A 12,912-nucleotide genomic window follows, 5' to 3' on the forward strand; every position below is an offset into this window, starting at 1 on the left:
CTAGTGTGAGGCAGCAGTGAAAAAGGCTAGCACTATTTTAGGCAGGGTATATTCAATAAAGACAAGATATTACTAGTATTATTGTACATGGCTTTTGTAAGGCCAAAGCCAATGCTGTGTGCTGTATTGGTCACCTGTGTTTAAAAAAATTATTTGAATTGATACAGGTACAAAGTAGGCTACTAAAATTGCTGAAGAAATTTAGACGTTTTATTATTAAAGAAGATTAAGGAGGTTGGCTTGATTAGCTTAACAAAATGGAGATTGAGAGGAGATATACCTTTTACAAGTAGATTTGCAGAGACAGTATTAGGGAAGAAGAAGAGATGTTGGGTTGAAAAACAGTGGTATAAGATCAAATGGTTACAAGCAGGCTATAGATAGATTTATATTGGAAATTAGATTCCTGACTATCAAAGGAGTGAAGTTTTGGGGTGGTTTTCCAAGTCAAGTAGGAACAGGGGCAAAGAATCTAAATTGCTTTAAGATTTAACTGGATACATTTATGGAAGGGTAGGGAGGTCTTTGGTCAACAGTCAGCACATACAGTATGTGGAATTTTGTATTTTCAGTCCTCATGTTGGGATCTCTAGGTGTCTGGCAATCCCATGCTTTAAGGCTTTTCCAGGTTGTCATGTGGGGCTGGATGTGTTTAAATCAGCAGGTCCGGATGATCTCCACCCCAGGGTGCTGAGGGAATTAGCAGGGGTCACTGTGGAACCGCTGGAACAACTTTACAAGCAGTAGTGGTGCTCTGGCCAGGTGCCAGAGGACTGGAAAGGGCAATGTGGTCCCCATTTTCAAAAAAGGGAGGAAGGAGGACCCAGGTAACTATTGGCCCGTTAGTCTTACCTCAGTCCTGGGGAAGCTCTTTGAGAGAATTATCCAGGAGCACATCTGCGAGGGACCAGCAGGGGAGATGATGCTCAGGGGCAACCAACATGGTTTCAGTAGAGGCAGGTCCTGTCAGAACAATCTGGTTGTCTTTTATGATCAGGTCACAAAAATCCTTGGACACAGGTGTCACAGTAGACGTAGTCTTTCTGGACTAGAAAGGCCTTTGACACTGTCTCTCACCCCATTCTCATTAAAAAACTAGGCAACTGTGGCATTGATGCCTACACAGTCAGATGGGTTGCAAATTGGCTAGAGGGCTGCACCCAGAGAGTGGTGGTGGATGGGTCATTTTTGACCTGGAGGGATGTGGGCAGTGGAGTCCCCCAGGGCTCGGTCCTCGGGGCCCGTACTGTTCAACATCTTTATCAGTGACTTGGACGAGGGGGTGAAAAGCACCTTGTTCAAATTCACGGATGACACTAAGATGCGGGGAGAGGTGGACACGCTAGAAGGGAGGGACAGGCTACAACTAGATCTGGACAGGTTACAGGGGTGGGCAGATGAGAATAGGATGGGATTCAAAACTGACAAGTGCAGGGTACTGCACCTAGGGAGGAAGAACCAGCAACAGACCTATAGGCTGAGGAACTCCCTTCCCATCAGCACAGAGGCAGAAAGGGATCTTGGAGTCATTATTGATTCCAAGATGAACATGGGCCGCCAACGTGAGGACACAGTCAGGAAGGCTAACTGCACCTTGTCATGCATCCACAGATGCATCACGAGCAGGACCAAGGAGGTGATCCTCCCCCTCTATGCGACATTGGTCAAACTGCAATTGGAGTACTGCGTCCAGTTCTGGGTGCTGCACTTCAGGAGGGATGTGGACAACATCAAGAGGGTCCAGAGGAGGGCCACTCGCATGGTCAGGGGGCAGCAGGTCAGGCCCTATGAGGAGAGGCTACGGGACCTGAACTTGTTCAGCCTCCACAAGAGAAGGTTGAGAGGGGATCTGGTGGCCGTCTATAAACTTACCAGGGGGACCAGCGGGGAATGAGAGAGGCCTTGTTCCCCCGAGCACTACCAGGAGTAACTAGGAATAACGGCCAAAAGTTGATCGAGAGTAGGTTCAGGCTAGACATCAGGTGGCACTACTTCACAGTCAGGGCAGCTGGGATCTGGAACCAACTTCCAGGGGAAGTGGTGCTTGCTCCTACCTTGGGGTATCCAGGAGGGTATACCTTGGAGGGTATACCTTGGGGTATACCAAAAGGAGGCTAGGCAATCACCCTGCTGGGGTCAGCATTCTTTCCTGCCCATGGCAGGGGGTTGGACTTGATGATCTGCTCGGGTCCCTTCTGACCCTATCAACTATGAAGCTATGAAATTCTTGAATGCTCTTTGCTTCTGGTGTGGAAGGGGTGGAGAGGGTTTGTTTTCTTTTGAATCATTGGGATGTTGGCCAGAGCTAAGACTGGGGATTTTTGACTTAAGGTATGCTGATGCTCCCACCGGTACTTAGACGATTCAAAGAGTTTCCTGGGTGGAGGGTCTTTCTCCTCTGCTTAGTGTCATATTGATCACTAAATCTGGGGCCCAGAATTTTTTTCCCTTAAGTCAGATTAGCAAAGACTTTGTGTTTTGTGGTGGTTGTTTTTTTCCTCTTTAGTTTGTGGCATGGTCCTTTTCTAGGTATATCTTATCCTTTTCTAAGTTAATATATTAACCATTTACATCTGTCATTGCTGTTCAGTGCCTTCATCTTCTCTGCTTTTTTACATTTGGTACATTGTAGGTTATTCTTGGTGTTTCTGGTTTTACATTCTGTAGTTGCATGTATGGATTTGAAGTGATGATTCTGAGGACTCCGTGAATAAATGGTTGCCTGTGAATGCAGATGACTAGACTCAATGGCCCAGAAGGCCCATTCCCCTCATAGGGCATTTATATACATACCTTTTCATGCTGCAATGCATCAGAGATCCAGCACATCCAAGCAGACTCAGTTAATCGAGTCTGCTCCACATACAAGCTGACATGCCTGGCTCTGCGTTGCATACATTTGTGTAAATGGCAAAATGCATATCAGCACTGGGGCAATGGCTATGGTGCATTTTTGAACTAAAACACCTTCGACGTGTTTTAGTTCAAAAGCGCAAAGCCTCCATTTTCTCAATGCTAACATGCATTTTGCTGTTTATACAAATGCATGCGATGCAGCACCGGGCGCTTTGAAGAATGCCCAGCACTGCGCCTCACGCACCGCTAAAAATGCCATACATTCCCACCTTCTTCCCATGGTCTTTGATAGGGATAACCTCCTGTCTCTTAGAGCATATTATACCATGATTAGCATTTCCTTTCTCTATTCCAGTTACTATTGCTAAATTTTTAATTTTGGAATGTCTCTGACTGCTTGTAGGTGTCAAGATATAAAACCAGAAGAGGAAAGCATGATTTTTGTGACAAAATGTCCATGTGATGAATGTGTGCCTCTAATCAAAGGTGCTGGGATCAAGCAAATCTATGCAGGAGATGTAGATGTCGGAAGAAAGAAAGCAGACATATCATACATGAAGTTTGGTGAACTTGAGGGTGTTAGCAAGTTTACAGTAAGTAGCTGAACCTATATTTTAATACCAAGCAGGCAGAAATGGCAGGAGTGCTTGCAGAGAGAGGCTAAAACAAATTTTACCCTCATATTGTACAGTTCTGGTTTCATCACAGTTCCATGATGTGGCAATTGCCTGTGCTCTGTCTATACTAGGGTTTAAACCAGCGCTGCTCTAGTGTGAAACCAGTGATAGGAAAACTACTAGGGGAGACAAAGCTTCAGAGGGTGTTTTGAGCAGAAACACTCTGCAATTCATAACCTGTGAAAAAGAGAAAAAAATCCACCATCTGGGAAGTAGCTTTGACAAGTTCCAAACAGGATCTTGTCCAGCCTTCTTTTGACTGGAAGATTGACTCTAAATGTTCCCAGGTGGCACTAGTTCTTTAAAATGGAGTCTTTGCAAGTATGTAAGTCGTGTGATAGACTCTTCCTTGACCCTCTCCGCAAAATACAGTATTTCTAGTAACTGTAGTGTGTCAAGAAAAAAATATAATATTACTTGCACCTCATTGGCTTTTACACGTTGTTAGTTTTGCTGTTGAACCTAGTCATCATACCGCTATCAAGGAGAGAAGCCAGGGCCGGTTCACATGGGAGAGGGGGTGAGAAACAGCCATGTAAAAGACTCTTTTATCCCATTGAGTCCCTCTACATGGAAGTGTACTCTGCAGAGTGAGACAAGGCGGGCAAAGGATAGGATTGGAAGTGTCCACTTCGCGTGATATCTTCTCCCCACAAACTTGCAAGTTCCTTTTTAGATACTATTTAGTCTATGAAATGACCTTAGCCATACTGTGTAATGTGCCCTCCCTTTCTTCCGCAAACCATCCCCTTCCTTCACTGAGAATATGGAGTAGGATTGCAACCACTGGAAAGAGACTCTGTGAGAGACCATTCTTGGAGGCACTATGGTTAGGGTGACCATATGTCCCATTTTAACTGGGACAGTCCCAGATTTCAGAGGCTGGTCCCAGCCAGCTGCTGAGAATTATAATGTGCATCCCAGAAATGTAGGGGTGTGAGGCACAGTCTGGCCAGGAGTCAAAGTGGTGCAGAGCACCTTGCAGGCTGGGCAGGCAGGCACCACTGCCTGCCTAGCATTCAGCCCTGCCTCTGATTTGTGAGAGTGCGGGGGAGAGAGGGAGGGCAGTGTCCTGGATTTCTGGGATTTCCATATGGTCAGCAGCCTAACTATGGTGGATAGAGTAAGGGATGGAAGGTGTGCTGTGGGGGTGGGGGCTGAACACCCAGTCTCTGTGTTCTAGTTCCTGTAAGTTTCCCCCAGTGTCTGGGTATTAGTTTCTTCTCCTGGGTACAGTTTATGCTTGGACATCTCTTATAGTGCAGTAGGTTTTTGCTTTCAAAAAGAAGTAAAAGAAAACAAATTTTGTGATTGTATTGTTCCAGGAAAGACAGTCCTCTTAAATTAAAGTCATGTAATAGGCTGCTGCTTTCACACAGCATGTTTTTCTTCTGGAATAAATGTAGTTTTTTGGTTGTTTTCTTTTTTTTTTGGCAGTGGCAACTAAATCCATCTCATGCTAGTGATCAAGAGGTCCAAGAATCTGCTGCCAGAGAAAGTAAGTATTTTTAGTACCATGTTTGAATAAGATGAATGTAATAAATATAACTAAATTTTAAACTCCTGAATTCCTGTAAGAATTGGTATTTTTCTTGGTCACCTGTCAAACTGTGATAAGAACAACCTGCATATTTAATTTTGTAAATGGATACCTCAATGGTAAGTACAAACTCATGCATTTTTTTTAAAAAGGCGTGCCCGTGCACACACTCATACTCATACCATTATAAATGAAGAGTACTGCTATTATTAAAATACAAAATATGCCAATTTTATTAAGCCAAGCTACAGGATGGGATTTTTGAAAAGTGACTAGGAACATTAAGTACTACCTTTTTTTTTTTCTGTGGTATCTAGTCTCCGAAGCTGTGCATGGTTTTGAAAAGTCCACCTACTGTCTTTGGTGAACCACAAACCCTATTATTTCTTTTAAATAATATTTGTTATTTCGTTTTATAACTAATTTCTATTACTTTTAATGGTAGCTCAGACTCAAATCTTTCAGTATGGTGTTTGCCACACACCCAGTCAAACTGAAGAGATGTACTAAAGGCATTTTCCAAAATGGGATTAAATTGATGTCATAATATGGCCCTTTTTGCATGAAATGCCACTGAGCCCTCAGAAGCCTTCTCAACCACAGGGTTGAAAACTCTGTAAAACAGAAATGAAACACATGTAATGCCCAAGGTACATATCGGATATCTTCCAACTAGCAACTGGGAACATGTTGGCCCATCCACACTAGATTCGTAACGAAGACTCTTGATTGATTTTTGCACTGTAATGGCAGAGTGATGACTAAACTGTAGTTATGGAGTGACCTTGATGTGAAACTTGATATATTTTTGGAGCTGTCTCCTCTTCAGCTTTTTTCCTCAGGAGTTCTGAGGCTGTATTATAAGGATATGACATCTGTGTCCAATAGCCATTACAGAATGCAAGAAACTTTTTGGCCCTGTATTTACCAGTGGTCAAACTGTTTTCAACTGCAGTTGTGTAGAGGTCCCAGGGCTCTCTGTGTTTGACAACCAGAACATTTTCCTAATGTCTGTTCCTCCAAAGTGGTGTCCTTGAGTTTTTAACTATTCCTCTATTCTGGGCCACTATCTTTTCTTAGTGCACTTCCCTTGCCATGGCTGTTGCTTAAGTGGAGTGTGCTCCTCCATCTGGAGAAGGGGAGGACTTCCTTAGCAAGCTCTAATCCTTACTGAAACTGTGTGCGCTACCCATTTCCAGGCCCAGGTATGAGAATCCCAGTGTCATCCACATGAGATTGTTTCTGCCTGCAATATCTATCTGTCAATGAGTAGATAAATACTGATTGCATATTGATTACAGTTTTGCAATCCAGTAATATGAAAACAAACAGGTAACTGGAGAAGTGTGGAGAGCATTGTAATGCCTCAGTTGGGGGCTTGAAGAAGATGAGAGAGGGAAAGTCTGCACAGCACTGAACAGAATTCAAACCCATGCATTAAAGCAAGTAAAAAGGAGAGACTGTGGCATGGAGTTTTTATATTTCCATCTCTCTGTGCTAATGGCTGTATAGAGTACTTGCACTGGCCTATCACCAGCAGTCTTTAAGTAAGTAATTCTCACCTGCTGTAGGATTTAAATCTGCTTAACCACACAGTGGCTCGTATGATACATCTGAGCATTTAAAAAATACATTTAGTATTATTGTAACATATCTTATGTTTTAGATGGTGTACAGAGAACATTGCCTGATGACCCACAGCACCAAAGCAAGAAGCTATGTCTTGGAAACCACTGATCAGTTACACAGGAAGCAGAAACATTAGGTCTCTGTGAGCCTTTTAAAGCACTTTTATAATCCAGCCTGCTTGTGCTGTCAAGTAAGGTTGGATTTTATTTATTAATTGTTGGAAAAATGATTTTAGAGTAAGTTTATTTATGAGGTCTTAAATGTTTTGTATAGTTTTTAATTTTAGACATTTATAAAGGATTTTTTCCCTGTGAAAATGCTGCTTAGATATTACATGCAGAACAAATTTGGTGGCCACTATTAAGATTGCTTGGCTGATCATTATGAAGTGAGAGCTTCCAGTCATCAGATCTGAATCATCTCTTTGCTAATGGGACAGAAGAATCTAGTGAAATAACATCTGGTTGGCTCATGACATAAATTGAGGAAATTGGTTTCAAAACTCAAAGCAATCAGATTGTAGTTTTGCAGAAATAAAGCTTGATTACTGAAGTGCTTGTGGAAGTCCCACAGAGCACAGTGTCAGAGACAGTAAAATAGAAATAGTTACTAACGTGTATGTTCCTTTCAATTCTGTGGTACACTGAATATGAAGTCAATGGATTACAGTGTTCTTGCTTGATAAATGACTCAGCCCTATTCTCCTCTGTGCCTCTGCCAGCTACATCAGCAGCCAGAGCTATTATTCTGTGACCACATTCTCTTGCGTTGATGTCATTTTCTGTGGATATTTTTTTTAATGTACCTCAATTGAATGGTCTTGAACAGAAATCAGTGTATCACTTCTAAAAGCTGAAAGTACGTTTGTGAGACTTCAGCTCTTGGATGAGACTCTCGGTACCTTGCATGTTATACACTAGGATGCTCACTTGTCAGGTGGCAGAGGAAACGTTGATAATTTCATAAATAATATCATAGGAGCAGATTTGTTCCTGTGGGAAACTCACTGGCTAGAAAGTGACCAGATTTCTTGATGTCATTTTTGATACATTGATTTGCAACAGTGAGATAAAAGGGGAGTTTTGGATACCAACACTGTAGATAACTAACACTGGAATAAGGAACATAAATTAGCAAATAGACTGAACTTGCAAACTCATCTCATTGGCTCTGAAGGAACACCGTGTAACTCCCAGCTGGCAGACATTTGCACACTGTGCCAAAATACAAGGGCATCCCCAGTAATTTTGGTCATGGGGTAATCCTCCCCACATCCAGATTGTTTGTGGTTCAAAGATGCCTCGTGATAAAGGTTCCAAGATTTTCTTTCCCTTCACAGCACCCACTTGCAAACTCCTAAAACCTTTCCCTTTTCCACTGGTACTAGGATATGCAAGTGGCTTCCCCCACATGTAACAGGAGTACACAAATCCTTTAGTCTGTGCTCCTCCTCCTCATTCTTCTCTTGAGCCATTGGGAAGGGTAAGTTCTTGGGAATCAAAAGCCAAGTCTCCTGCTCAGTATTGCTGAACACTGGACTGCTGCAGCAGTCAAGGGCATAAAAAAGGAATACAAAAGACGTGCCCTTAGGAAGAGAGGAGTGCATTTCCCAGCTCCAGCATTGCAATCTCCACTACAGCTACACACATTAAGCAAAGATCCCTGCCTCTATCGCCTTTGCTTTCCAGTGACTCTGAATATTCTGAAATCTATTCCAGGACTTTCCCCTTTTGTTGTCCCTACAGTTGCATGATGGCTTCATGCATAGAACCTCATGGCTTTCTCCTGGGCTGGGCAAAGGGCTGGCACCCATTAGACAAGAGAGACCAGAGAGTGTATACACAGCCTTCATTCATGTAGCATTTCTGTCACTGTTATACTGTTTGTCAGAGGGGCCCCGTTCTTGATTTTTAAGGGATTGGGTCTAGTCTCTACAGCAGAGCTTTCCAAACTTTTCATGTTGGTGACACACTTTTTAGACACGCATCATTTCGCGACACAGTAATTCAGTTCCGGGGGAGGGGCCAAGGGAAGCAGACGCGAGTAAGGGAGCTCTGCGGTGCCCTTCCGCAAAATTTTCTGCATTTCATGCGACACACCTACACACTGCCGCCGACACACTAATGTGTCGCGGCACACAGTTTGGAAAGCTCTGCTCTACAGTCTGGTTCTGGAGGCTGTGGTCACTTCTTGTGAATCCTGTGGTACGAAGTATGGCCATGATTCCTTTTAAGTTTACACTGCCTGCTTACTCTACGTTTATGGACTTAAAGCCTTCCCCATCCGCCTTGCACAACTACTCAGCTCTTGTTCCCTTACATGGCCACACAGTTTGGGTACCTTAGTGGCTGCCATTTCCTTTCAGTCTGTTTTAAACATCTTAAAGATATTCTGGAAACTGGCAAATAACTGAATGTTGGGTGGAGCTCTCTGCTGCTAACATGAGGGTGTGACTAACTTTTATATACTGTTAGTTCATTTCACTAAGTAAGGAGGCTGCAACTTCTGTTCATAAAGCACACACTTGCCTTCCTTACTATGAGGCACAGGTGTCAAACATCTGGCATGCAGAGCCCTACCATCCAGTGCTACCCCTATGTATGATCAGATCCACACTGGGCACGATGTACTTCTATGGTGCACGGCTGGTCTGCAGGCTGGATTGGGCCCACAGACTCCCTGCCCTCTCCTTCCTCCCCTAGCATACCAGATTTGGCAGCTGGTCCAGCCCAGAGTGACCAGAATGGGCATCGTGTGCAGCAGAATCCAGCTGGAGCAACCACTGCACTGCACACAGTGGCCACCCTAGCCAGGTTGTACCACATGCGGCACCCACTCTGGGATGTCCACCATGCGCAGTGCCTGCTGCAGCTGGTCTGGGAACTATGCTGCATGTGGTGTTTGTGGGTTGCGTGCAGCACAGTTCTCAGGCTGGCTGGAGCAGGCACTGCATGTGGCACAATCCCAGAGTTGCCAAATTGGGCACCTTGTGTGGTGCAGTCCTTCCAGGCTAGCCACCACATGCAGCATGGCTGCCACTCCAGCCAGATTGCTGCATGCAGCACCCGTTCCAGTCACTCCAGGATCCATGCTGCATGTAGCACGGGTCCCTGATTGGCTGGTGCAGCCACTGGATCAGGGATGCTGATTAGGGGGATGGGGTCTGTGGGCCCACTCTGGCCCACAGACTGGCTCTACACCACTCATCTGGCCCTGCAGGCCCTGCTCTAAGGACTACCTTTATTGGGCGTGTGGTTCAGGGAGAGGTAAGGGTGGCAGAGTACCCCTGTTGAGACCTCTGACCCCATGCCAAGCATTTGCACAACAGAAGGAAGCTGTGATATAAAGAGATGTGGATGTGGATGTGTGATTGCATTATTTTATGGGTACATTTCTAAGCACTAGAATAAACCGCCAAGGTTTTGAGCTCTGAGCTGAACAGACAGCTCTCTTTGTCTGTACCCTAGCCTAAAGGCTTCACTAAGGCCTGCACAAATCCAGTTTCAGGCTGAGCGCTTAAGCTGCTGTTCTGGATACCATATAAATGTCATCATCACCAGGAAACTTTTCTAAATAAACATTGCACAGTTTGACCTGTTATAAAAAGTTTATTTTTTCAGTGCATAATATTGGACTTTGCTGCAAGGAACTTAAACATTCTGACTGTAGTAGGACAGTATTTAAAGAAAAACAGATTTTCTTGTTTAATCATAGGCATTCTGCTTCAACTTGCAAGTCTCAGAAAAGGAAAGAATGTCCTAAGATAAGTGAAGTTACCTAATGTGTTTAGACTTAACTATTTATCCATATTAAAAGGACACGGTCAAGGTTAGTACAATTTGATCTACCTTTTCATCCATGAAGTGTGCTGACTTGTAATTTAGGCACAGAGAAAATCAGTAAAGGTCTGATGCTCCTTCAGGTTTTACATAGATTTAAGAAACCCATAGTGCTAGCAGGATATTTGTAAGGAAACCAATTGTGCATGTTCCTTTGGCAGTTAACGGTTCCTTTAAGTGACTAGAGTTCCTATGCAGCATGGTGATTAGCATACATAAGCAGGAAAAAAGGCATCAAGCAGTGTGTACATGAAATAAAGATGTTATCTGTGTTCTTTCTTAAAATGAAGAAAACTTCAGCAAGGAGATGCCTCTAGAACACAGTGGGTGTTTACTTCTTGAGAAGTTACTCTAAACATTAAGCCTTTATTTAAAAAAAAAAAAAAAACCTTTTTAAAAGGGAAAATCTGGATTTTTTTTTGCACAATGTTTTGTTGCGAAAAGGGTGGTACATTTTTATAATTGTTAATACAAAATGTGTGGGGCCTGCGTTTTTACAGCATTCTGTCTTAATGCTCCTGCCTATTCAGTCTCTGGCTCTTAGGCTTAAGTATGTCTGGTCTTGCACAGGAAAGCCCATTAAAGGTCTACCAATATGCCTGAACCCTCTATGTAGCTACAGTGTGCACGGTCTGTGCTTCCCGAATCATAGCCCATTTAGATGCTGCTAAATGCTTTATCTAATGAGAAAAAGATGTCAGGAACCTGCTGAAGTCTCCTACAGCACTTACCTTGAGAATGTATTCCAGGAAGCTTCTCTGTTGTATGCAAATATTATATATATAATTTTAGCACATCCTATAATTGAGCTAAATAAACATTACAATTTTACATTTTATATTAAAGTATGACATTTGAAATTTGAGCTTTTTTTGATCCTGTCTCTTCATCTTCAATACATGTTAGTTGTATTGAACCTGTTCAGCGGAATTATCTTTTTTTTCAGTGTCTACCATCTAGCAAAGCATATCCTTTGCTAATAAACGATTCAAGTATTTAAATGGCTTTGACTTACAAAGGACAGCGTTAACAGCTTTGAAGCATAAACACCACTTTCTCTTTTTTGGGGAGAGAGCAGGATCAGTGAACTCATTTGTCCCTTATAACCTGAATCTGTCACCATCTTGTGGCTAGATTGAGGCATTTGTCTCATCCTGAGGGTACTGAGTCCAGGCAGAACTTTAGTGGATTAGTAGTACAAGCAGTCCTCGGATTTATGACACAATTGGTTCCTGAAAACTGCATCTTAAGTCGAAACGTTGTAACTCAGAACCAATTTTCTCATAAGAAACAATGTTATAAATGGGGGATTGGTTCCTGAACCAAGGCCCGATACCCTATTTTCACCAAAAATACCCCAGAAATTTGTACTTGATCAATTATAAATGAGTAATATAGCTACATTAGTGTATTTATATTGTAAATAGCAATCATACTGATTTGGAAGGACTTCTTTGAGGTGACTTTACTGGACTTTTTGGAAAGGCTCTTGGTTGGACTTTTTGAAGGGTTCTTGGCTGGAGTCTTCTCAGAAGTCTTGGCTGCGGGTTTTTTTGAGTTTTGGCTGCTTTCTTAAAGAAAATGTCCAAGGAAGTTTGGACGGATGTTCTCCAGGGAGATGAGCAACGCAGCCAACTTGTTCACTGGCATGGCATTGCATCAGATCAAGTGTAAAGTTGAAACTGACATTATAAAGTTGAAACAGGGTGTCAATTTATAAATGTAAGTGTGAAACATTGTAACTCGAAACATTGTCAGTCAAGGACTAAATGTAGTCGTATTTGCATGTGTGTGCGTGTTCATATATATCCATAGATTTTGTATAGTTCTCCTCCGCCATGCCAGTAGTTATGAATACTTGCCATTTAATTCATGACAGTAACTCAGAAAGCTTAATTCTTTCCCCCTTCTCCATCTCTTCCCCCCTGTCTGATCCCATGGGCTGATCTCCCTCTTTCAACATGTGCAGTCTGCAATGTGACTCAGAAGAAGGAACTGAAGTAGCATTGGCTTAATTTGAAAAATATATATAATATAGTTCCCAGCAGGAAATGTTGAATATAATACATTTACATAACAAAATCCAAAAAAGAATAAACTTAAAGGAACAAGATATGTTGGCCCCACATATCTTTTAAATATATTTTCAGGGCTGGATAAAAATAAAGCCCCCTAGTATAAAAAAGGAAAGCAGTGATTTACTTTATGGCCCTTGTGGCAATGTAAAATGGCTTGAGGTGAGTTTGAATGTAATATACCCACAGTAAGGCCCCTTTATGCCACTCAGTGAGAGGAGATGCAGGTGAGGAGAACCTAGAACCACTGCTCCCTGGGCAAGTGGCCTGGGGCTGAAACATAGGCAGACCCCCCC

At 42.9% G+C, this 12,912-nt stretch overlaps 1 protein-coding gene across 6 annotated transcripts in view; it reads left to right on the forward strand.

Moving 5' to 3' along the window:
• The window catches only part of CDADC1 (cytidine and dCMP deaminase domain containing 1), a 38,405-nt gene that overhangs the window by 20,487 nt on the left and 5,006 nt on the right, over positions 1-12,912 (forward strand). The window contains exons 6-9 of one of the 6 annotated variants that reach the window (XR_001358567.2): positions 3,260-3,449; positions 4,971-5,031; positions 6,154-6,278; positions 6,740-6,799. Coding sequence is in view for 4 of the 6 variants with exons in the window: in XM_025211771.1 (XP_025067556.1) it covers positions 3,260-3,449; positions 4,971-5,031; positions 6,740-6,810 (322 nt within the window). In the remaining 2 variants the exon portion in view is untranslated. Of the gene's footprint in view, positions 1-3,259; positions 3,450-4,966; positions 5,032-6,153; positions 6,279-6,739; positions 11,843-12,912 lie in introns of those variants that run through there. The other 5 variants (XR_003095625.1, XM_025211773.1, XM_025211772.1 and 2 more) reach the window with 5 other exon arrangements.

The sequence above is a fragment of the Alligator sinensis genome, unplaced genomic scaffold (assembly GCF_000455745.1).
Source record: "Alligator sinensis unplaced genomic scaffold, ASM45574v1 scaffold820_1, whole genome shotgun sequence".
Taxonomy (NCBI): Eukaryota; Metazoa; Chordata; order Crocodylia; family Alligatoridae; genus Alligator; species Alligator sinensis.